The 27,526-nt window shown below is 34.0% G+C and overlaps 1 protein-coding gene across 1 annotated transcript in view; it reads left to right on the top strand.

Annotated features, from left to right (window-relative positions):
* The window catches only part of LOC103263401 (gephyrin-like), a 324,475-nt gene that overhangs the window by 224,533 nt on the left and 72,416 nt on the right, over positions 1 to 27,526 (top strand). Inside the window, exon 5 of the mRNA XM_021713947.1 lies at positions 13,922 to 13,960. Within this exon, the coding sequence (XP_021569622.1) occupies positions 13,922 to 13,960 (39 nt within the window). The remainder of the gene's footprint in view (positions 1 to 13,921; positions 13,961 to 27,526) is intronic.

Genomic DNA, 27,526 nt, shown 5'->3' on the forward strand with positions numbered 1-27,526 from the left:
CAAAGTACAATAGAATATTTATACCAATTTTACAGTACTATTGGTGGAAAAGGGTTATATTTTCCATAATTTTAAGTGTGAACTGCATTTAAATGCAGAATTTAATAAACCATAAAGCAGAATTAATATCTAGGCTTCATACCACAAGAATCACCTCCAACCTTTGTACAGAAGAAAAATTAGGGAAAGAATGCAGAGTAAGTAGTATACAATAATACAGAGGGAAAAACATCTTTATATTCTTCAAAAAAGTCAGAAACTTCAGGTGTCACTTCAGAGTCATATGTAAATTGACATTACCACTTGTAACATTGTTTCCTTTATCCCCCCAAAAAGTGTTTCTTGGCTTGATTTCAACTTAATCTTAACTATATCCTATTTTCAGATCAGTGCACAATGGTATCTACTACCTTAGTAGCAGCAAGGTACTTCTGTTTTGCGTCTATTAAATAATGACTGTGCTTATTATTCTAGTACAGTGTTATTCAAGCTTTATAGTCTATATCAGAATCAAACAGAGAGGGCTTGTTAAAACATGATTCCTTGGCCACATCCCTAGCATCTCTAGAGTTTCTGATTCAGTTAACCTGCAGTGGGTCCTGAGAATGTGTATTTCTAACAAGGTCCCCAGTAATGCTGATGTTTCTGATCCATAGACCATACTTTCAAATTTTGATAACTACTGTATATGAAAATGTGATTTTGTAATTTTAAGCAGTAAAATTTTGTTTATTATTCTACATAAAAATCATGGTGCATACATTTTTGACATTATTATAATTAGGATTGTAAAATAGTTTTGCTTATAAAGCAATTAAAATAGAATTATTTTGAGAGATTGTTAACTTCAGCTGCATAAAAAAGAAGGTCATTCTTACACAATATATAGCTTCTGGTTCCTATCAGGAAATGGTCTTTTGGCCAATTTTTATATATTTTATGCAGTGATTAAAAAAACACAATTGGGAAGGAAACCATCTCCTGCAGAGGTATGTTTGTGTTTGTTTTATTTGTAAGTAAATTGATTACATATGTGAAGCCATAGATTTTTGTTTGGCTGCTGTGTTAAGTGTTTGAAGTAAATGATTTTGTATTTACATATTCCTACCTTTTCCATGATGGCTTGATATCTTCATATCTTTTAATATCAGAAAAGTAGAAACAATTTTACCTGAAATATCATTCATAACCAAATGACAACATTGTTTTTAATTGTGAAGAAATAATTCATATCACAAAGTATTTTGTATTCTGTGGAGCTTCTAGTTAATACAAAATGTTAGGCTGAAAATTCAAACCTTTAAATTCTGGCTCTGCTGTTTACCATCAAGGTGGCCATAGATAGACTGTTTTTATTCACACTTCTCATGCCAAATATGTGGGGTTTTTTTTTGTTTTCCTCACACCTATTCTCAATCTCTCTAGACACCAAATGTACTTAATTTCATTTCAATTAAATTCTGACATTACCTACCTGGAGTTAGGGCTAACCTCCACAGGTTTAAGGGCTCAGTTTCACAAGATAGGCTTCATTTCAGATGTCAGTGTAGCAAGTATTAGGTCCCCACTTACCCACACTTCTGTCCTACTTGACTACAAAGTCAATGAGTTCCACAATTCCTACCAACTTTCAGAATAATTTACTCACAAAACTTTGGGAAACACCTTAATACAAAGGGTGCAACTTAGGAACAGCCAAATGCTGGAGATGCTGGAGATGCATAGGGCAAGGTATCGGGGAAGGAGTTTCCATGCCCTTTCCAGACATAACAGCCTTCTATCACCTTGATATTCATCAATCTGAAAGCTCTTTATCTCATTGTTCAAGACTTTTTATGGAGCTCAATCCCCAGCCCACCCTTCGGTAGGTAGGAATGAGCATTTCAGCACTTTAATCACTTAAGTCTTTCCTGTGACTAGCCCCATCCTGGGACGATCCAGAGGCCCCACTCCACGTCACCTCATTAGCATAAGCTCCTGTGTGATCCAAAGAGGTTTGTCAGGAATTCCAAGGGTTTTATCTTTGTGTCTTAAACCAGAGACAAAAACCAAATATGTTTTTGTGTTATGCCATGATAGACTAGTCATTTAATCACTGTGCTTTAGTGTATAAAATGAGGGAAATAAGAGTACCTTTTTACCAAAGTGACTGAGCATTCAACAAGACCTATTCGTGGTATTTTATGTCAAAGGTAATTTATAAGTTAAATTTTTAAAAATTTATTGCTGTGTAACTTCCAAATAGACACATTTGGTAATTTTTATTTTTTGTATTTAACTACTAAATAAACAGATAGTCTTGTACTAGATTTAATGTATATCCTCAGAATCTATAATCTCATTAAATTATTTATTAATTTTGATAGGGTAAGCTTCACATTTGATCTTTTTCATCTCCATATAAATCAGAGACCTTGAATTTCTACTATTCTAATATCTGTTTATTATTTTCTTTTTTTGGTATTATTAGTTGACAAGTGTCTTCATGGCCTTGTATGTTTCATTATGTCAGAAATTGAGCAGGCAGGGCTCGGTGGCTCAGCCTGTAATCCCAGCACTTTGGGAGGCTCGAGGCGAGTGGATTGCCTGAGCCCGCGGGTTCAAGACCCGACTGGCCAACTTGGCGACCTCTTCTCTAAAATAAATCAAAAATTAACCAGGCATGGTAGTGTACACCTGTAGTTACGGCTACTTGGAAGGCTGAGGCGGAAGGATCGCCGGAGGCCAGTGGGGCGAGGCTGCGGTGGCCAAGAGTGTGCCACTGCATTCCAGTCTGGGCGACAGAGTGAGACTCCAACTCAAAAAAAGAAAAAAAAAGGAAGAAATTGAGCAGCTTCTTATTCTTAAAGTTTTTCCGTTACTTGAAAACCATAGAGGTGGTCTTATAGTCATATATTCTTACAGTAACTACATGGATAAAGTTGTACTAGGGTTTTTTCCTAAATGAGTTTATAATATACATAAATATGCAGTTTACCTGATTGTGCATAATTTGATCTTTAGTAGATTCACTTCATATTTTATATATATAAATACAATATGATATGAATATCTATGGCAAAAGTCTATATATAATTGTTAAGCCTTCAAAACATAAATAAAAATAAAAGCAATATAGGACTAGCAAAAAAATTATTCTACTAATTTCCCTTTTCCTTTATACACTAAAGTAGTTGAAATTCTTATAAAATCTGAAATACAATATTGGCATGTCAGATTGGAATTTAGAAATATAATTCTGGATCTGAATTATATAGTTATTTGTCTTTGTCCATCTTTGATAATTTTGCCCAAAAGAAAAGAAACTGTTTCTATATACATGTACTTATATACAATTTAGGATTGCATATAGCTTAAAATAGGGTCTGAGGTTATTGGTAGAAAATACAAATATTAATTTCAGAAAAGTAAAATAATATAAAACTTCTCCCTTAAGGTACTAACAATTTACAGTCAATAATTGTCAGTAATTAGTTGCATCTGCAGAATACAAAGGAAAATTATGGGATGTATGTATTGTTAGAAAAAAATGGAGGAGGAAAATGATAAATAGAATAAATGAAATAAAATCATCTAAAGTTATTATCAATGGATATGAACTCTAGAGAAAATGAAAAGTCATAATTGACTTAAATTTCTTCCTAGGTCTATTAAGGAGAATGGAAAGTTAGTTTAGTAAAGTTTCTCTTCTTTATATATTTGATAGGAATAGGGCTATCAAATTGATTTTTCTAAGTTATGAAGTTGTGTACATTTTTAGACCCACTGTCATAAAATATGGTTCATCTGATAGTTGTATACCTGCTGTCCTTTCCATGCTTCTAAATGTAATGTGCTATCAAATATTACATATAAAAGCATAATAACTTATATTCCTCAAGTTTTTAGAGTTTTGTTTACATAAGAAAAACTTTATTTTTAAAGAATATATTACATTTTTTTCTAATCTGATAAAGGCTGGCTAATTCATTGGCACTAGTGAAATGCTAGTAATTACAAAATTCAGTAGAACATAAGAACTCATTTCTATACATTAGGATTATCTCTTTATGTCCCATTATCTCTTTAAAATGATGTATGCCCCAAAAAAGGTATTATTACAAAAATAATCTTTAATTCTAAGAAGTTAAAGTTTAGATATAGACATATAGGCAAACTGAAGTGAAATCTCTTTAGAGCTTTCATAAATACATAAATTCTAGGAGAGACTAAAAGATTAAGAACCATCATAAAAGAACATCTATATATTATTTAAAAGGTGATAATATATTATGGTAATTTAGAAAACATTAAACTGTTTAATATTTATAAGATAAAAAAATAACTTTCAATACTAGGATTTAACAAATTAAGGGTTTTTTACAAATACATTACTTTTGTCATAAGTTAAAGAGTTAAATAAAAGTCTGGTGTATACTTATGTCTCACCTGCTTATACATTCATCAAGCTTTCTTATTTTTAATCCTCAATATGTGTCCAATACCATACTTGGTGCTGAAGTTTAAAAGTAAGACTATCATTGGGGTGAGCAAACTGGCCCAAAGGCCAAATCCAACTTAATACCTTTTTTGTATATCTAGTGACCTAAGAATGAATTTTGCATTTTTAAATGGCTGAAAAAACCAAAAGGAGGATATTTTGTGATGTGAAAATTATTTGAAATTTCTATTTCAGTGTATATAGATGAAGTTTTATTGGAACATAGCTACACTCACTTGCTTTTGTATTGTCTGTGGCTACACCAGAGTTGAGTAGTTGTAACCAAGATTACAGCCTGTAAAACCTGAAATACTTACCCTTGCAGAAAAAGTTTGTCCCCTTCTGGCCTGTTGGGTGACAGTTTTTAATTTTCTGACTTTTACCTTTTTTTCCTATAATAATCTGAAATGATGTTAGGCTTCCCTACTTAAATATTTAAGTTTAGATAGACCAAAGAAAAAAACACTTTTCTGCTATATCGAAGTGTATTGCTCCATTGTGTCAATTGACAATATAGAATAACAAAAATAAAATATCCTTTATTCTAAATAATATATAAAATTTTGAACTTTCACAATTGATAAAATGAAATTGTTGTACATTAAGTAAAATCTCACTCTTAAAATTTTTTAAGCTGATGTTCTTAGTCAATGCCTCCTTAAAAAAAAGTGTCAATATAATGATGATTAATTAATAAATAAATAAAAGAATAGCAAAAATTTCAAGAAACCATAAATATATAATTTATAACTTGGTGCTATGAGACAGGTGTTATTTTTATGCGGTCATTAATCATTTTTTCATATATAATGATTCAAAAACAAAAATACTGTAACTACTGGGAAGAAGGTGATCCTAGTTACTAACTACATATTAGTGATTCTCAATTTGTTAACTCTCGTGAAAATAAGTGGGAATTTACATTTAATAATTTCACCTAAAGTTAACATTGAATAGTGTAACAATCAGAACAACTTTCCTACATTTTAATAGAAGCATAGCAAAAAACCACCATATCTAATAATTTGTTTTTGAAAGAAAATTTGATAGCCTTCATAGATCATTTAAATTATGTAGTTGTTTTTAACTACATATCAATATTCTCTAGAAAACACTTATTATTAGAATGGCAAAAATGCCATATATTGATGCTTTATAATATATAGTAGAGTATACTCTGTGAATATTTTTTAATAGTTCCAGGATTAAGTAAAATAAAATACCTGTTATACATGGTAAAGCTAAAAATAATCATATTGAGCTAGAATTTTGGGTATCTTCAATTTCTATGTAAATAGTATAATTCAACAATATGAAATTGCTTACAAACCAGAATACTAGAAACTTTATACTTGAAATATTTACAACTAGACTGAATAAAATGCACCATTCCTCTGTGGTCATAGCTGATGGTTATATTTGATGCCATTTTAGACAACTCTTCCTAATTTTATGAAATAATTTTGGACATGGGAAGCATGGTCCCATGTCCTATCTTTGTCTAAAAATGTTGGTGACAATATGGTGTAGTAGAAAAAGCTGGCACTATAGAGTCAGATAGACCTGAATTTGAATACCACCACTAAGCCCTTACTAACTATGAAATTTAAGGCAAGTTAACATGTTCAAACCTCAGTTTTCTCATCTGCTAAATTAGCTCGGGCCTCAAAATTGCTGTTTCTAGTAATTGAGATAATAAAAATAGCAAATAATAAAACTAACAATTATATATAGCACCTATTATGTCAGGGGCTGTTTTAAATATATGTTAGCTTATTTACTCTTAAAAACAACCATATGAGGCAGGTACTGTTGTTATCTCTAACTTAAAAATGGAGAAATTTAGATTCAGATTGATGAACTGACTTGCCCAATTTTCCAAGCTAGTAAATGGCAATAATGCATGTAAAAGGAGCTGATATAATGCCTGTAATCTTTGTAGATGCTCAGTAAATGTTTACTTTTATCTTACTTTTTTCTTCTTTGTTTAATTAATAATAGCACCTATTAACTCTAATTAGATATGGTAGCCACAAATACCTTTGCTATTGACCATAGTACTTCTGGTAGCTATTGTTAACTGAACATACTTGTTGGATATGTCTAAAAAAATAAGGGTGTAAGTCAACATTTCCTCACTGCTACTTTAAGCCATGGAACAAAGAAACAAGAATGAGAATTTCTTTCTTTCTTTTGTTCTTTTTTTTTTTTTTTTTGAGACAGAGTCTTACTCTGTCACTCAGGCTGGAGTGCAATGGCATGCTCCTGGCCACCACAGACTCAACCTGCTGGGCTCAGGTGATCCTTCTGCCTCAGTCTTCCAAGTAGCGGGAACCATAGCCATGCACCACCATGCCTCACTGATTTTTTGATTTATTGTAGAGACGAGGGCTTGCCATTTTGCACAGTCCTCTCACCTCCACCTCCCAAAGTGCTGGGATTACAGGCATGAGCCACTGCGCCCGGCTAAGAATAAGAATTTCTATGATCTATATTATATGAGGAATGTGGATTATTCGTGCACTTAAATTAAGTAACTCCTGATATCCTACTTCTAAAAGTTTCTGGATGCAAAGTTAATATTTAAAACTAAATTGAATAAAATGTACCATTCTTCTGTGATCAGAGTTGATGGTTATATTTGTTTTAATGGTTACATTTATATCAATTGTGTTTCATATCTCTAATTTCTTTGTAATTTAAAATTCTTGAAAACAGCTCAGATACATGATAGGATAGCCATTTAGTAATAACTTACTTTATGTATGCAGTTTGCAATTGTTTTTGCATTACCTATTAAAAGCAGTATATTTTTTAAAGCTTAGGTACACTTAGGAACTTCCAGGTTGCTAAGAACAAAATTTGTTGTCTTTGTTCAATTTAATAAATATTTAGGAAGCACTTTGGGCTTTATTGAGCCCAATGCTAAAATACATGTACTCCTAGAGTAGTTACATAACAAATCAAGAGAGTATAAACCTAGTACCAGAAATGTTCAACCAATTCAGGCAAAATATTTCTTTTAAAGGAAAGGTTAAGAGTGAGCTGTGTAATCAACAAAGTTTTTATAAAAGTAGAATTTAAGCTAGAATTGATGGAGTGGAGTGGGGTTCAAGTTTGGAGAGAGGAAGACATTACTGGTGGGAATAAGGAAGAAAGGCAAATGTATGAGCAAACTTTAAAATCTTACTGGCTAAAACAGAGGGTTCACTTCACACAGAAGGATGGAGAAACTAGACTTATTTTATTTCTTTCATGGACTAGCTAGAGTGATGCCGTATATAGAAACGAGAAACAGTAGCTGTCATTATTCAGAGATGCCTTGGAAAACTAGAACTCATAAGTCTATCAGCAGTACAGATAATAAAATCATACTGTTAGGACTCTTAAAATAGACCCTTTTTAGACTCATTTATTAAAATGCACATACATACATTCATTCCCCAGCAGCACTAACCTCAGTCTTTTTGACGATTGTTTTTATGCTCTGGTTTAAAACAAAATTTTTAAAAATAGTCTTGATTTAATCTGCAAACCCAGTGACCATCCATGCTATTATCTGTGTATAAAATTTAAACTGCCGCCGGGCTCGGTGGCTCAACCTGTAATCCCGCGCCTTTGGGAGGCTGAGGTGAGTGGATTGCCTGAGCCCGCGGGTTCGAGACCTACCTGGGCAGTGAGACCTCTTCTCTACCATAAATCAAAAAATCAGCCAGGCGTGGTAGTGCATGCCTATAATTCCAGCTACTTGGAAGGCTGAGGTGGAAGGATCGCCGGAGCCCAGCAGGTCGAGGCTGCGGTGGCCGGGAGCGGCCACTGCACTCCAGTCTGGGCAACAGAGTGAGACTCCAACTCAAAAAAAAAAACTGCTGAAAGGCACCGAGTTTCAATTTTGTTGATGTGTTGCTTGGAAACCTTTAAAATCAATACTTCCCTTAGAGTCAAGATGATCAAGAAAGATTTTATCATAGATTGTGTCAGTGTTGTAACTCTAGTTAGCTTAGCATTTTATATGAAGATATCACAGTATCTCATAATTTGAGGAGTACAAAGACAGTCATATGCAAAACCCTGCCATGCCCTTCTCATCATTCCCAGTATTTGCCTGAACATCTCAATGACTACTTCTTCTATCTGACAGTTCAGATAGAACTCTCTTGGAAACTTCTACTTACTGAAAGTCTAAAAAAATCTAACTGAAATCTATCATCTTATAATTTCTACCCACTGATCTAAATTCCGCCTTTGGCAATGCACAAAAGAAGGTTAATTCCTCTTTTACAAGACAGTTCTGATATTTGAAGAGAAATATTACATTTTTCTTTAAGTTCACTTACTTTTGTATTATTTTTGTATTAATTTTTTTCACCAGGCACAGCCTTTCCCAAGGCATATACCTGCTATTTATTTATACATTAAAAAGAAAAACTTTGTAGTAAAATTGTGCCGGTGGAAAAATTACAGAGAGTAAATTAGACTGTTATGACAAATAATTAAGGCAATATGTGACTTAGCTTTCTGTTTTGTGTTGTTTGTTTTGGAGTTGGCGTCTCACGCTGTCTCCTAGGCTGAGTGCAGTGGCACCATCATGACTCACTGCAGCCTCAAACTCCTTCCCTCTCAGCATCCTAAAGTGCCAGGATTGCAGGCATGAGCTACCATACCTGACCTTGCATTGAAAACTATTAAGTTGAAAGGCTCCTATTCCTCATAGCAGCACTAAAGAGAGATGAGGGATGAGTACATTGTTCCTTAAGATCAGGATTATGGAATTTTGAGAATGAGGCAAAACCAAAAATTTTATATATGAAGAACCTACAAATAAAATTTTATCTTCAGTTTCCCTTAAATATATGTCTCAATTGCATGCATAGTCTATACTGGAGTATGTTCTCAGCTTTTATGGGACCTTACGGAGCAGAGTGATCATATCTTGAATAAACATACAAATAATTATAGATACAACTTATGGTAAGTTCTATTCCTAATTAGAGTTCTAACTAGAAAAACAGTATTGCCCATTTAAGCATTTAACATAGTGGCTAAGAACATAGACTGGCTTTGAATCTCAGATCTGTTAGTAGTGACCTTAGATAACTTCCTTAGCTTTATACTCCTCAGTTTTCTTATGTGTAAAATGAATATAATACGAGTACTTACCTCATAGGGTAGTTATGTAAGTTAATATACATTAGACTTGTGACATAAATGTTTGTTATTATAATTATCTATAATACATGTAGAAAGAGCATTCGCTTAAAAATAGGCAGATAATTGTTGATGAAATATTATAAAATTTTTCTCATGGGAAAAAGCAAACAGATTAGGACCTCAAGTACACAATAATATAGTTGTAGAAAAGGAAAAAAAGAAGTATCAGAAAGGACATGCTAAATGCCTACTATTTTACCTTGAATTTATCAGAATGGTGAAATCTTTAATTCACCTTTCTAGCTACCCATACAAACCTACTCTTGTTAAATGAACAGAGACTGGCATACTAGAATCTTTGGTTTTGCAAAAAATGTGATAAGATATTGACAGCAAAATAGTAAATATTTTGCAAATATAAAATTCTAAAAGCATAGTCTCAGGAACAAAGATTTCAGGATATTCCTTTCTTCGTTACTGTCTGAAATCAAGAATGTAAATTTATCTCTCTATATATTATATATCTATCAATACATATTACTTAATGTTACCTTTCACATGAAATGTAATAAAATGTCAACAAATGAGTTTATATCTGTTAAGTACTGTGAACTACTCACAATAATATCAGTGTATTAGAAGAGCTGAATATCTGGAGCTTTGTTATTGCCTACCATAGAAGGAAGCTGATAGGGAGTCAGGAAGTGAATTCAAATAACAACTTGGAATGATTCTAACAATTTTACTAGTATGATTAAAGAATGAAGGATAAATGTCCAGTGGAGAGAGTAACCATTTCAGATAATCATTAATGGCATACATGAGAATTAGCAGAAAGGATCCAAGCTTCTTCAGAAGATACTGAAAAGAAAGAAGCAGTAAACCTCTTGGAAGTACAGAGTATGAAAATGACTATTGTCAGTTTTACTGAGAGAAAGAAACTAAAGACCAAAGGTAACAATGCAGAAGTAGGTAATCTTGATGGAAGGACTAACTGATATACAAAGAAATACATTATACTCCTCTATGAAGAATGAAGATAGCATTATAGAGATGGAAGTCATTGAGATAATTTAAGTGTTTTCCTCTTAGCTTCTCCACTTTTCCATAAGTTAGATTATAACAAATAATATAATATCCTTGCATGGAATAATCCTCAGGCTGAGACTTTATGGAAGGAAAAGATAGGTCAGTTCTGATCAGGAGGTGATTTTTCATGTGGTTTTGAAAATTGTTAAAATACCTTTTTACAAAATATAGGTATTTAAACTATTAGAAAATAATTGTTAGCGTTGAATATTGTCTAAATATAATGGAATCTTATATGTGTCTCTTGCTATGATTCAGTATTATGTCATGTAGGCAACCCCATTATAATGAGGTCACTTTAATAATAACTCCCTTGATGAGATTCAAAAGAATTCATATCATACCAATTTCCCACTATTGTTAAGCAGGATGTATATTTGGAAGTTTGGTTAATTATGTGATACTTTATTATGAGTACTATTTATGGGCCCGATTTGCTTCCCCTTTTATTCCCTCCCATTTTGCCATTTTCAGTACTTTCCCATATTGTACTCTGTCCCTTAAGGTGGGGCTGTTCTGTGAGGTAGATAGATGAATGAATATCGCCATCAGTAATAAATAATATTTGACTGCCTTTATATAATATTGAAAGCAAATGCTAGCATAAATGTACCTTCCCAAAAGGTACATCAGGGGTAATAGTATCAACAAGTAGTAACAGTAAGTTTCTTACCTTTGCTCAAACTTTAGTTATTAATTTTTTCCTGGTAAGTGTAAAATACCATAGGAAAGGAGTCAACAAATTTATTCTTGTTTTTTTTTTTTTTTTTGAGTTGGAGTTTCTCTCTGTCTCCCAGGCTGGAGTCAGTGGCATACTCACAGCCACCCCAGCGTCGACCTGCTGGGCTCTGGTGATCCTTCCGCCTCTGCCTTCCAAGTAGCTGGAACTATAGGCATGCGCTACCACGGCCGGCTAATTTTTGATGTACTGTAGAGACGAGGTCTCACCAAGTTGCCCGGCTGATCTCTAACCCGTGGCTCAGGCAATCCACTTGCCTCGGCCTCCCAAAGTGCTGGGATTACCGGCTGAACCTGGCCAGCAAATTTATTCTTTAAAGGACCAGATGGTAAATATTTTATTTTATTTTATTTTTTAGTTTTAGTTTTGTAGAGAAGTGTAGTTTTATTGAGTATACTGCAAAGCAGGACAGCGATAGAAGAGCTGTTTTGGTAAATATTTTAGACTTTATAAGCCATATGGTCTGTCACAACTACCTACTCTGCCAGACCTGTAGCACAAAGGCAGCCATAGATGATATAAATGATATGCTCCAGTAAAACTTTACTATGGATAAGGAATTTGATGTTTACATCATTTCTATATGTCATTAAATACTATTCTTTTGATTTTTTTTTTAATCATTTGAAAATAAAGTTTGACTGGGTTCATGCCTTTAATTCCAGTACTTGAGGTGGCTGAGGCGGGAGGATTGCTTGAGGCCAGGAGGTCAGGCCTGCAGTGAGCTATGATCATGCCCCTGTACTCCAACCTGTGTGACAGAATGAAACCTTGCCTCTAAAAATAAATAAATAAATAAATGTAAAGTTCATTCTTAGATTGCAAACCATATAAAAAAAAACAGGCAGTAGGCTATTACTAGTCCATTGCTGGGCCATTGCTGCCATTACCTTGCTAAGCTATGGCCAGGCCATGTTTACTGGCTTTGGCCCCCTTTCCTACCTTAGATAGGTAAATCTCCTCTTTTTCTCACTCTAATTCACTTTCTAAATAAACTGTATTTTCCAATCTTAAAAAAAAAAAACAGCAGTGGGCAGGATATGGCCCATGGCCATAGTGTGCCAACCCCTATTTTAGAACATTGTTATTCTATGGAGCATTAGCTTCTGTTAAGTCCAAAGCTCATTGAGTATGAGCTTTCAGAAGAATGCTCTGAAAATTTATATCGAAAAAGGAGAAGTTCCATACGAAAGTAGTGTTTCATGGACTCAAATATGTATTATACATATGCCAGACACAGGTCAAGATGGGGCTATAGCTATGAACAAAGAAGTCAAATGTCCCTGCCTTTTTGAAATTTACATTTAAGTGGAAGGACACAAATGTAAGAGAATAAGTAACACCTGTAGTATTGGAGTTCTATGAATAAAAATAAACCAGGGAAGGAGGATAGGCAGTCCAGGCAGGAAGGAGGGTTATAATTTTAAATAGGGCCATTTGTCAAGGCCTCGTTGATAGGGTAACATTTGAGCAAAGACCTAAAGGAGGAGAAGGAGAAAGCCTTGGACCGTGTAAAACCTGAATACCACACTTAGTGTAATGGAGCAGAGGCTTATATTTTAATAGGGAAACCAGTTGGAAGATTATTAAAATAATTCAGGCAACAATGATAGTGGCTTAGACTAATGATAGAGGTAAAAGTAGTGAGAAGTAGATTGTTGATATATTTTTAAAGGATAGGTAACAGATGGAATAAGAGAAAGAGAAAAGTCAAGTATAAGACCCAGGATTTGCCTTGGGCAATTGGAAGGATGGAGTTGCCATTTACTGGAATGGAGAAGACTGTGGGAAGAGTAGCTTTGAGGGGAGGATCAGGGATTTTACTTTGATTATGGAAACTTTAACTGCCTTTAGATACCCAAGTGGAGATGTTGAATTACAGTTAGGTATGTACATCTGGACTTCAGAGGAAAAGTCTAGGCTAGAAATGTTATTTGTAGAGTCATCAACACATATATGGAGTTAAATCCATGACAACTGATGAGATCACCAAGGTATTTACTGGTATTACTATTTATTTATTGTTATTAATGCCCCTGATTTCTTTACCATCCACTTTCAAAGAGGTAGGTAGTTTTTAGTGACCTATCCCCTCTACTCATTCACAAAGAGTAGAAGGGATCTCACTGATTCAGAAACCTGACCTATACAGGAAGTACCATTAGTTGACCATCCTCAAATTTTGCCATGGTGTAAACATGGGAGTGAATTTTCCCAAGTACCTCCTTGCTGGAAACTGTTTGCACTGGAGGTAAGTGTGAAAGGGGAGGTTGTGGGAAATGATGGGGGTGAGGGCTTCCTAAACCTTCCCCATTACCTCAGAAATGGTTTCATTCTGAGGAAGAGAGAAGGTTCAGGCTGGTTCCTATTTTCCTGAACCAGTTCATACAGCCCTAAATTTGACCTGCTTTCCTCAAACTGGGAGTCAGAAATCCCTTTTCTCTTCTGTTTTTCTGCTGCAGAAATTCCCAACATTCCCATTTTGTGGGCTCCAGAAAGGGGTAAGCGAAGACTTCAATCCCAGCCAATCATTTCCAGATTAATAATTTTTAGTGTAATGGTTTCTTTTATCATCATAAAAAAAATGCTTGGACTCATTTTTCCCATCTGTTTAATTTCTTTGTGGATTGTTATGTATCTATGTTCTAGGGTCATTCTGTATCCCTGGGCAGTAGAGTTCAGCTCCATCTGCTATTTCCATTTGTGTGCTATCCTCTTGTGGATTCTCATGCAGTTTATCGATTACTTTTTCTTAGATGGAAGACAACCAGTTCAGGGGACTGCTTCACTCTCGGTCTCATCTTTTCCTGAATGGTGTTTTATTCCTCTGCTGACAACTTGTCACTATCCTACCCAGCTGCTTCTGATGATCTCTCATTGTTTCTCTACTGTTCTGTCTTCTTGCTTGATTGCCTTTGGTTTTTGTCTCTACTTTTTTTTGCCTCACTTCACTCATCTGCTGAATGATTTGCATTCTTCACTCACTGGTGCTTTGTCCGTCAGCAAATGGCCTGGTCGTGCCATGTCCATCTGCTACTTTAGCATTTTAGACTGCCCAGCATTGTCTATCTGCTCTCCTACCATTCTCCCATCCTGTGGCCTACCAAGTGCTACACCATCTGCCTGCCTGATCTTGCCCTGCCCCGTCTATGGCTGTAATATTGTTAGTAGGTGCAGATTGTTTAGCACTTCTGCTATGTCTCCACTTGCCTTGTGCCATTGAGTTAGACTGCTGACTTGAGTTTGCTCAGCTATTGTCTCCTCTGCCTATTTGCTGCCTGTGGCTGCCTCATTAATTTACTTGAGACATTGCATTTATCTCCTGTGTACTTGCAACTTGCTTATTGGCCCATGTTGCCGCCTTTATGGTTCGCTGCATCTGATACATCACTGGTGTCGATTCTCTGTTGTCTTGTAACCCTGATCAGATTTTATAGCCAAGAAAAGTTTTGCCAATGTATTGTCCAAACATATCTTAGAAATAGGAAAATGCTTTGCTATTTAACAGCCCAGTCCAATTTTCTTCTAAAGTGACTTTTTAAACTCACTACCACCTGTCCTTTCTGCATTTTTGTACAATTCCATTCTTTTCTTTATTTAGGATTGTTTTTCTAAATCATCATCTTTGCTTCAGTTATCTTTTTGCATTGTATATTACATACATTTATTCCTTGTATATGGGATCTTTCATAATATTAAATTTATTTCCCCTAAATTTTCTAGGGTTTATGAGAACAAATTACTCCTATTAATTTTATCCTTTTTAGTAAAACCAGAAGAACTTTTGCAAACTTTAAAAACATCATCTCTAAAAATAATAAATATAATTAATTTTGTAGTTCAGATTAAAGTAGCCTTTTGCTCTGCTCCATTTTTTCCTGTGAGAATATTATTTCTCAGCTTCCCCATAGTTTATGTAATATCAGTTTTAGAGATCCTTTGGATATATTTATCTCTATCTTCTTTTAAGCTATCTTGTGTGTTGGGTAAACTTTTGAAATTAATATTTTTTCCATTATTGTGTTTGCAAATTTCTTGGCATCTAAAAATAACTTGCAATATAAAATTATCTGCACTGTAAAGTTTATAGTTGTATTCACCTATATTTAAATGAAAAATCAAACGCAAGAAGCAGAGAAGAATTTGGGTGAAATGTTCAAGAGTCTAAGAAAGAGATGTAAAGTGGGTGTGTATGTGTGCACATACATGTGTATATATAGATTTGAAGTCTTCTATGTATGTGCATATCTGCAACATCTTTGTGCCTGAAGTGTGGAAAATGCTGAGTATCTATATTAAATGTTATTTTATTTTAATCAAAAATTTAAAAAAGGAAAAATCTAAAGAGAGTGATAAATTAAGGGAATATGGAAAAAGCATAGATCTTTTTTAAAATTTTCTTTTAATAATAGAGATAAAATTAGTATGAAGAAAAGAATGCTCTAGGAAAGTCAAAACCATTCTGGTAGCTTTTTTTTATTGTGGTAAAACAAGTATAAAAATTGCCATTTTAGCCAATTTTAAGTATACAATTCAGTGGCATTGGTACATTCACAGTTTTGTGTAACCATACCACTATCTGTTTCCAGAATGTTTTTATCATCCCAAACAGAAACTCTGTACCCATTAAACAAAAACTCTCATTCCTCTTTCCTCTACTCTCTGATAAACTCTAATTGACTTTTTGTGTTTATGAGTTTGCCTATTCTAGGTACCACATATATGTGGAATCATAAAACTTTTGTCCTTCAGTGTTTGGGTTATTTCACTTAGCAAAATGTTTTCAAGGTTTATCCATGTAGTAGCATGTATCAGAATTTCATTCCTTTTAAAGACTGACTAATATTTCATTGTATGTATATGCCACAGTGTATTTATCACTTCGTCTGTTGGTAGACACTTGGGTGCTTTCACCTTTTAGCTGTTTCACCCTTTAGCTATTATGAATAATACTGCTATGAACATTGGTGTACAGGTGTCTGTTTTCCTTTTGTTATAGAACTAGAAGTGGATTAAATAGCTTTTAATACTTTTGTCTATTTAAGAAAAAGCTAAGTTAATGGCAAGGAGATTGGAGGAGCTACATTATTAACATGAAAGATGGCTAATACCAAGATATTGTATTAGGAGCAGAAGAAATTATAAACTTTTTGAAAGGCTAAAGAAGGCCAAGTGATAAAATTTAGAAGACCCTATATTCTGTGAATAAAGGGAAGAATGAATTTAAAATAACCAAAGGTCTTCGATGATTGTGGGACAGCAAAAATAATTCTGAAGAAAGTTAATTTTTTCTTTTTGAGTCAGAGTCTCACTCTGTCACCCAGGCTGGAGAGCAGTGGCATGCTCACAGCCACCCCAGCATTGACCTGCGGGGCTCAGGCGATCCTTCTGCCTTAGCCTTCCAAGTAGCCAGAACTAGAGGTGCGTGCTACAGGTGCCGACTAATTTATTTATATATTGAAGAGACGAGATCTCACCAAGTTGCCCAGGCTGGTCTCGAATCCCTAGGCTCAGGCAATCCTCTCTCCTCAGCCTCCCAAAGTGCTGGGATTACAGGCTTGAGCTATTGCACCTGATCAGGACCAACTAAGGACAGAATGATGACCTGTCATTGAAATGGAATAATATGAACTTTTTAAAGGGAGGAAGAAGGAGCCATTTGAAAGTCAAGGTTTAAATGAAAATGACTGAGATGAGGGAATCATGTCATATTTAGAGGACTCAGTAGTGGGAACAGAATTTCATTTCAGTTACAGGTCCTTCATCCTGTATACCCAACCTTGCACCTACAGATATTTTTTTCTAAAAAGATTCCCAAACTCCAAAGAAATTCTGTACCATAGGTTGGGAATATTGGTTAGGTAGTGTGCACACGTGTGTGTGTGTGTGTGTGTGTTTGTGTTTCTGTGTGTTTGTGTATGTGTGTTTTAATCCTCTGGTAAAACAAATGTGAGTTAAATTGAATTCTGTATCATGGTGTCCTAGAACTTATTGAAATTACAAAAGTTAAAAAGGGTTGGTTTTTATCTTCAAGTAGTTTAAAATGGGAGAAGTTAAAATAATAATGGATTCTGAAAAGAAAACTTTCAATTATTAGGTGATATGTTCCCATTTGTTAATTCAACTATTTGATGGTGATTTTTACATACCCTGTCTACCCTTTCTCAAGTAAAGGTTTCTCATCTAAACTATCAAACAAAATTATTCGAATGACTCTCAGTTCTCCAAAGTGTGGTACATCAACTAGTACCATTCTAGATGCATAGGAGAGAGGATAATTGGCCATGTACAATAATTCTCTTAGAACCTATTAAGAAAGGCTGTGCTATAACATGTAGTCTGCTAGGAATATGTGACATGAAGATAGAAGGACTTGCTTCCAAGGAACTTACATTCCAGGAGAGGGAAAAAGGCATTTAACAAAAAGTGCATTTCTAATATCATCCACGAGATGCTATTCTTCTTATCTAATTATTTGAGGAAAATGTTCAAAGTTAAAGTGGTTGTATATAAGAAAACTCTGTCACTTCTTGTATTATTAACTCAGGAATAAGAATGTCTTCTGTATTAAAACCTTATCAAGCTGAAGGATACTGCTAATAGGAAGAAATGCCAATAAGAATCTCTTTAATGCTAAAGCTCAAAGCATTCAGTGACAGATTCGTGATTTCACTGGTAGCTATTAATAAACAGCATTACCTAAAACCAGGCTTATTAGCTGTATAGTGGAAGAGTAGAAATAGAGATAAGCAGATAACAGAAGTTGTATAGTGGAATAGAGATAAGCAGATAACAGAAGTTGTATAGTGGAAGAGTAGAAATAGAGATAAGCAGATACAGTGTCCAGGAGGTTGTTCTTGAATGTGATTGCAAGCACAGTGAGGAATTTCTTCCCCCTGAGGTACAACTCATACCAATGTTGGAAATGTTCAGGAATTTAATTTATTCTCACTATCAACTAAAACTCACTAGAATTTCTTTTGTCACAGTTTCAATCATATTCATTAGTTTGCCTCACAGATTTTGATTAACTAGTCATCTAAACTAGGTTTTTATTTGTCTTCTCTGTGTTGATGTGTGCCTTCATACTTGAGCAGTTAGCTTTCATTCCTGCTGCTCAGTACACTGATTCCTTTAAGGCTGCACTTAGGATAGTTTTTGTAACCCATTTTTCCTTTGTACTCCTGATATTCTACTAATGGCACAGGTATGGGAAGATCAAGGTTTTCATGTCAAGAGGAAAGCACTAAAATAGAAATTACATCCAGATTTAGCTTGTTTTCTTAACAATAATGAATAATTTTTAAAGATTTTGCTTTGCCTATATTCATACTAAAAAGCATTTTTAAAGCAAACAAAGCAGATTGTGCAGTTCTTTTGAAGACCTGAAATAAAGGAAAATATGGGTAACATCATTTTATTAAACTCATTTTATTTATAATAAATATATATTTTCTTTTCTTGTGTTCTCTGAACTGTTTTTACTAAATAGAGTTGTAAGTTGGGTGCAGTGGCTCATGCCTGTAATCCTTAGCACTTTAGGAGGTCAAGGTGGGAGGATTGCTTGAATCCAGGAGTTCGAGACCAGCCTAGGCAATCTAGCAAGACCTCATCTCTACAAATAATAATAATAATAATAATAATAATAATTTAAAAATGGGTCAGGTATGGTGGCTTGTAGTTTCAGCTACTCCAGAGACTGAGGCAGAAGGATTGCCTGAACCCAGGCTGTTGAAGCTGTGGTGAGCCGTGATCGTGCCATTGTACTCCGGCCTGGGCAACAGAGTGAGACCCTGAACCCCCCCCCAAAAAAAAGAAAAGAAAAAGAAAATACAGTTGTATAATGTGTTTCCTTTGTGTGAAAGTTAACCTGAGATGGTAGTATCTCTACCTCATTCTTACTGGGCTGCAAGTCCTTTTTATATTTAATGACAAGCAAATCCTCTAAATTTCTTTACAATCAGGGGATTCTTTGTAGGCAACCACTCTCTAACAAATCATCTAATTTTTCTTTTATTTTTTTCCTTTCTCTACTGAATAACAGCAGAATGTATCCAGAACTTTGCAAAGGATGTGGTTAAAGGTGGTGCTTCCTAACATAAACATTCTGTGGAAGTATTTTCATTCCCTTGGTTTTGAATATAGACAATAACAATGGCAAGTATTGATAACAAATCTCTATATCTCCTAATCTCTTCCCCTACCACTTTTGCCCTCCTATCATCAAATATTTCAGTGTTACTAACAAAAACTAACTAATTATCCTTAAAGCACAAGAGGTCAAGTGGTTAAGAAAGATAATTGAGGGAAAGTAAATTGCCCCAGAGAGAGAAACTGTTTGGTACAAAGCTCCTTTTTTTGTATTTAACAAAATTTAATTTTATGAACATCAAAATTAAAATGTGAAGAGTTCACTATTTAGATATTTGGAGATTTATAAAATACAAGTCATCACCAAACTTTTTATGTTGTTCTTAGAATGATTTTTAGACTTCTTATAATATTTAGTATTTATGAAGAAATATAGAGTGGTTTTTGTTTTTATCAGCAGCAGTAAAACTGCTCAGATTTGATTCCTTGTATGCTCAGGAATCAAATTTTCTTTGTTGTGTTCATAGCCAAAGTACATGTGTATTTACTTTGCAATCAGAGGTAATAATCTTCTTATAGAGATCTTGAGCAGAGATCCTAAAAAATAAGACTATGTCTCTTACAAGTTAAATTATTTTCTCAAGTAACTCCAGACCAAAATTAAGATTTTGTGAAAGTGTAAAGATGAAATCTGTTTAGATACCCTGCTTGTCATAACATTCTGCCTGTAACTACAAAGTAAAACCAAAGTATCCTCCTTGTCATGATATCCTACTTGCAACTACAAAATGAAACTAAAAATCATCTATAGAAAGCTTCTTTTTTACCAACAAAAAAAAATCGTTCTCCAAATTTCTAAACTATTTGGTTAGTATTAGTATATTAGGAGAAGACATTTGCATATATGTGTCAATTAGAACATAAAATGGTGACCTTGTTATTGTGAAATAGGCATTAGATATGTAATTTTAACAGAAAAGAATATGGTCATTTAGTAATTTTCTAAAAAAGTAACTCCTTTTCTCTGAATATAGAAATAATATATGGTTTTTGCCAAAAAATGAATGTGGAATATACAGAAAAACAAAGTGAAGTAAATAAAAATACCAATAAGGCCAGGTGTAGTGGCTCACACCTGTAGTCCCAGCACTTTGGGAGGTGGAGGTGGGAGGATTACCTGAGCGTAGGGGTTTGAGACCAGCCTGGGCAACTTGGCGAGACCTTGTCTCTACAATAAATTTAAAAATTAGCCAGGTTTGGTGGACTTACTGGGCATAAGGGTTGTAGAGATTAATTTTTGGAGCCAGCCTTCAAAACTGATATGTGTTACTCAAAAACAAAATGTGCACAATGAAGAAAAAGTATTTAACTTAATGTTAGCGATTAAAGTTGAATACAAAACGACTTCCAACTGTATCTTTAATACTTGAACTTATGGGAAAACAGGTATCATTATTTGAGAATGAATAAATTGATGAAAACCTTTATGGAGAGTCTGAAGGGAGCAGTCTAGACTGGCCATTTATTTGTTTTGATTTTAATTTAAAAGTATGACTTTTTTGTTGTTGCTGCAGAACCTCACTGGTTATACATTTAGGCATGATTAAGGTAGTTTTCAGTTCAGGAGGGAAAAATGTGGGAGAGAGGGTGTGTGTGTCTGTGTGTATTGAGTTGAGAGGGGAAGGGAAAGAGGGGTTAAAATATTGCACCATTATGAACAGGAGGGAAATTGTCTGAAATGGAATTAACTGAGTACACAGTTGTCAACTGTAGGTGGGAAGATTACTGTCTGTTTTAATTTTGTTTGTGCATGTTCCTAAAGAGAATGAAAGCAGTGAGTAAGTTCTCCATAGTCACCAGGATTAATACCACTTCAAAGATATATTGATTGCTCTCTGAGAGAGTAGTCAATCTGGTTGTCTCTTTGAGAATGACAGGAATTAGCTTTTGATTTAAAAAAAAATGCACTGCCGATCAATGTTTTCAAAGATGTAGAATTCTAACATTGAAAAAATTAGCAAACTCTGATCTGATGGTAATTATACCTGTTGTCTCTTGACTAAATAAAATATATAACAATTTCTGACAATTATAATCAATTCTATAAGATTTTTAGATGAATTTGAACCTTATTAAAACTATAACATCTATATTTGTTAAAAATTTTAATATACATAAATGAGAATATTTATTCAGGATATAAACAGTGCTTTTTGATTAATTGAAGGAAGACTTCCAATTGCTCTGATACATCCCAACCAATTTTTTTCCTCCATAAATGAAGAGCCACAGGTATATTCTCTCTCTCTCTTTTTTCTTTTTTGAGTCAGAGTCTCACTCCATCGCCTAGGCTGGAGTATAGTGACATGCTCACGGCCACCCCAGCGTTGACCTGCTGGGCTCAGACAATCCCTCTGCCTCAGCCTTCCAAGTAGCTGGAACTACAGGTGCACACTACCATACCTTGGCTTATTTTTTCATTTATTGTAGAGACAAGGTCTCACCAAGTTGCCCAGGCTGATCTCAAACCCCTGGGCTCAGACAATCCTCTCACCTCAGCCCCCCAAAGTGCTGGGATTACAGTCTTGAGCCACCGCACTCCACCAGGAATTATTCTCATCCTTGGTTTTTGTTGTTGTTTGTTTGTTTGTGTTTCATTTGAGGAGTATCTATATCTGGTCCACATTCTTGTGAATTGTAAATCTTATTATTTTGATTAATGCACTTATTGTAATCTTTTAAAAATCAAGTAAAGGGTAATCTTTATACTAATTTGCTTTGAAAATTTCTGATTTTGAAAACAAAGCACAGATCATTGTAACACCAACACAGTAAAGCAATCTGAATTTTTTATTTTTTAGGAAATAGTATGAATTTCTTTGCTGACCTTACTTATTATGCCTGTCTTCAAAACAGATTAGAAGTTGAGAATACTACAATGGCCAAAAAAAAAAAAAAAGTCAAGGCACTCTCTCGTTTGCTTCTACTTTTCTTTATCAGTCTCTTTCATCAAACTGATGAAATGATTTTTATCAAATCATTGCAAATGATTGTGGTCTAAATGTTGTCATCACAAATAGCTAAATATCATCAGTGTACCTCTCAGTACCCTTCAGTCATTGGTCCAGAAAGTCAAACCTTATTTTAAGTTCATATCTCTTTTATTCCAAATCATGGGAAAATGGGAGGAATAGTAAGTGCCTTTTTCTTTTTCTCCAAGCTATTGTTGTACATGCCAGAATGGAAGATAACACAGAAGATAACATGACACAGAAGATAACATGAGATACCTATTTTCCCAATAAGATCCCAAAATCAAAAGATTATTCATCTTAAATATTCATACTTTTGGAGATTTAGGTAAAATAGTGAAGTACGTAGTTCACTAAGTTAAAATACAAATTTAAAGCCACATAGAAAATAGTATATTATTTAGGACAACTGAGTTTTTTAATGGAAATTTTATAAAAGATTTTATTCAGACTCTGAACATATACCATTAACATCAATGTCTTTATCATTACCAGAGTCTTCTTTAAATCATCTACAAATTTTCCATGGCATATCATCCTTGATTTGTTTGTTCATTTTAACAGCTTTATTGAGATAATTTACATATCATACATTCAATGTGCAATTCAGTGGTTATTGTTATATTGCGTCAGTTTTTAAAATGTATAGCACAAAACTTACTATTTTGGCCATTTTGAAGTATGCAATCATTGGCTTAATTACATTTGCAATTTGTATAATCATCAACACTATTTTCAAAGCTGTTTTCATCACTCCAAACAGAAACTTTGAGAAGTGTCTGTTCATAACCATTAAGCAAGCGCTCCCCGTTTTTTCCTCCTTCTAGTTTTTTGTAATCTACTCCTAATCAACTTTTTACCTCCATAAATTTGCCCATTATATTTCATATACGTAGAAACATAATATTTGTCATTTTATACATGACTGATTTCATTTATCATAGTATCTTCTCAGTTCATTTTGTAGCACATATCAGAATTTCATTTCTTTTTATGGCTGAATAATACTCTACTGTATGGATATATCACAGTTTGTTTATGCATTCATCTGTTGATGATCACTTCAAATGTTTTCTCCTTTTGGCTATTGGGAATAATGCTGGCAAGAACATTGGCATGCAGATATCTGTTCAAGTTCTTATTTTCATTTCCCTTGGTTATATACTTAGGAGTGAAAGTACTGGGTCATATGGTAATTCTGTTTCATATTTTAAAGAATCAGACTGTTTAAGGGTTTTATAGTTTTATATTTTATATGTAGGTCTTTAATTCATTTGTATGTGGCTTGAGGTAGTGATTCATCCTTACTTTTTAGTTATGAAGATATAGCATTTAAAATTAAGTATTTATTTTAGAGTTGGGGGATACATGTGAGGATTTACTACATAAGTAAATTGCGTGCAGGTGAGGTTTGGGTTCCCAGAGAACCTTGCTCCCCTGGTAGTAAACATGGTACCCAGTGTGGTTGTATGCCTCTTATCCCCCTTTCTCCCTGCCTCCTTTAGCAGTGCCCAATGTTTGTTGTTCCTGCCTTTGTGCCCAAAGCTTAAAGTCTGCTTATGCATGAAAACATGTGGTTTTCAGTTTTTGGTTTCTGTGATAGTTCATTTAGAATGATTGTCTCCAGCTACATCTGTGTTGCTGCAAAGGATGTGATTTTGTTCTTCTTTATGGCTGCATAGCTTTCCATTGTGTATATGTACCAAGTTTTCTTTATCCAGTCCACCTTCGATGGGTATCTGGGTTGGTTCCATGTTTTTTTATTGTGAATAATGCTGCAAATAACACTGGTGTGTTTTTGGTAGAGCAATTTATGTTCCTCTGGGTATATTCCCAGAAGTGAGATTGCTGGATCATATGATAGCTCAATTCTTAGTTCTTTGAGAAAATACCACACTGCTTTCCACAGAGATTAAAGTAGCTTAGCTTACATCCCACCAATAGTGTAGAAGTGTTCCTTTTTCTCCACAACCTTGCCAATACCTGTTATTTTTTGACTTTTTAATGATAACTATCCTGACTGGTGTGAAGTGATATCTCATTGTAGTTTTGATTTGCATTTCTCTGATAATTAGTAAAACTGAGCATTTTTAAATGGTTTTTTGGCTGCTTACATATCTTCCTTTGAGAAGTGTCTGTTCATATCCTTTGCCTACTCTTTAATGGGGTTATTTGTTGTTGTTTTTCCTCTGTTGATTTACTGGAGCTCCTTGTAGATCCTGAATGTTAGGCCTTTGTTGGATGCATGGCTTGCAAATGCTTTTTCCCTTCTGTGGGCTGTCTCTTTACTTTCTTGATGATTTCTCTTGCTGTGCAAAATTTTTTTGGCTTGATAAGGTCCCACCTGTCAATTTTAGATTTTGCTGCATATGCTTTTGAGGACTTCGCCATGAATTCATTGGCTACTCCAGTGTTCAGGAGGGTGTTCACTCAGTTTTCATCTAAGATTCATATAGTTTGAGATTTCACATTTAAGTCCTTAATCCATTTTGAGTTAACTTTTGTATATGGTGATAGGTAGGGGTCCAGTTTCATTCTTTAGCATGTGGTTAGCCAGTTTTCTCTGCAACATTTGCTAAACACAGTTTCCTTTTTCCAGTGTTTGTTTTTGTCAACTTTGTCAAAGATGGGTTGATTGAAGGTCTGTGTTTTATTTCCATATTATCTGTTCTGTTCTATTGGTCTGTGTGTCTATTTTTATACCAATACTATGCTGTCCTGGTTACTCGTAGTAAATTTTGAAGTCTGGAAGTGTGATTCCTCCAGCTTTGTTATTTTTTCTGAGGATTGCTTTAGCTATTTAGGCTCTTTCGTGCTTCCATGTGAATTTCCGTGTTGTCTTTTCTAGGTTTGTGAAAAATGATGCTGGTAATTTGATAGAGATTGCATTGAGTCTGTAGATTGCCTTGGGTAGAGCAGACATTTTGATGACATTGATTCCTTCAATCCATGTTCTTCCATTCGTTTGTGTCATCCTTGATTTCTTTGAGCAGTGTTTTGTGGTTCCCTTTGTAAGGGTCTTTTACCTGTTTGGTAGATGGATGCTGAGGTATGTGTGTGTGTGTGTGTGTGTGTGTGTGTGTGTGTGTGTGTGTGTGTGTGTGTGTGTGTGTGTGTTGTGAATGCAATTGTGTTTTTTATTTGTTTCTCAGCTTACCATGTGAAATTTTTATTTTGGAGATATTACTAGAAATTTTATTCTAAGACTCAAGTACTCATTTTTCTAACATTAGTACATTTTCTTTCATCTTGTAAGGATAGTCTAACACTCACAATATAATCACATACAATATGCTTTTTTATTAATCATTTCTGACAGGCATCCTCTATAACCAAACAATACTACTATTGATGAAAAGATCTTTTAAGCTTAACAGTGCCATTTGACAAAATTTTTTAAAAATTCAGTATAATATGCAAGTGATTATAATGATTCAAATATAATGCAACTAACAGTTCTTTGCTGAAGGGTAACTTTGATTAAAAAAAAAAAACTTGCCTTGCCGAAGTTAAGATATAGGAACATGGGTTTTGAATTTCTGCTCTGCTGCAGGGTGTTGTGAATGAGTTAAATTAAACCTTTAAGGACCAGGTAATTTCTGTCTTATTTCTCTGTTATTTAAGCTGAGTCAACACATGATAAAGAAAACATCCAGACTTCATCTACAAAGGTAATAAAACCTTGATACCAAAGTAGAATAAAAATAACCTAATCATATGTGAAAATATATGTAGAAAAATTAAAATAATATATACAAACTGGACACAGCAACATTTTTTCTAAATATACACCATTTCCCAAGTAAGCTTTGTTTTATTTTAAGAATTCAAAGACAGTACATTTCAGATTTCCTTTAGCTCTGCTTATATAATTACTAGGTGAATCACAAAAAGCAATATGATCATCTTAATATATGCCAAAAAGGCATAAAAATCCATGTATTTTTTCCTGTTAAAAATAAATAGTAAACTAGAATTAAAGGAAAAATGTAAACATGATAAAAAGTGCTTATCATAAAAACATATAAAGTTGAAATGCTGGATGAATTCTTATTATAGATGGAAATGACAAAAATAGTCACTGTCACCATTATCATTTGTTCTAAAAAGTCCAGCCAGCACAATAAGTTAAGGAAGTTATAGTATGTGTCAAAATTTCAATGCAGTGATATAATTACATATATTATGAGAGATTATGTGATGGAAATATGAGAGAAGATACAGTGAATAAAATGAGAAGATCCAAAATACTAATATATTCATTAGTAGAAGATCCAAAATACTAATTAGTAGAAGATCCAAAATACTAATCAGAGCCCCTAAAAGGAGAGAATGGTGGAAAGGCAACAACCAAAAAGATAATGACCTCAAAGGGTACAGAACTAATGAAAAAAAAATGAATCCAGAGATCTCAGATGTATAGTGTATTTCAAGAAAAAAGAAAGAAAGAAAGAGAGAAATCCATGCCTGAACACATAGGAATGAAACTTCAGAACTAAAATGAAGGAGATACTGAAAGGAGGCAGAGAGAAAGGACAGATCACTTATATAGAAATGACAGCAAACTTTTCAACAACATTGGTACAAAAAAGCCAACAGAATATTACCTTTAAAGCATTGAAGAAAATAAAAAGAATTGTTTATCAAGCAAAATAGCTTTCAAGAATAGGGATGAAATAAATTATTTACAGATGAAGTGTAACAGAGTATACCACTAATAGACTTTCACTTTAGGAACTTCTAGATACTGTACATTAAGAAGGAAAATTATTACATAATAGTCTGAGATGCTAGAAGGAACAATGAACAAATAAAGTGGCAAACACATTTATAACTCCTAATGTTCTAATACCACTATACAAAATACAATGCATAATTTTTTTATATTTTATTTTTTTTGAGTTGGAGTCTCACTCGGTCGCCCAGACTGGAGTGCAGTGGCCG

This window comes from Carlito syrichta, unplaced genomic scaffold (assembly GCF_000164805.1).
Source record: "Carlito syrichta isolate Samal-C Ts95f unplaced genomic scaffold, Tarsius_syrichta-2.0.1 Scaffold305058, whole genome shotgun sequence".
In the NCBI taxonomy this organism is placed as follows: domain Eukaryota; kingdom Metazoa; phylum Chordata; class Mammalia; order Primates; family Tarsiidae; genus Carlito; species Carlito syrichta.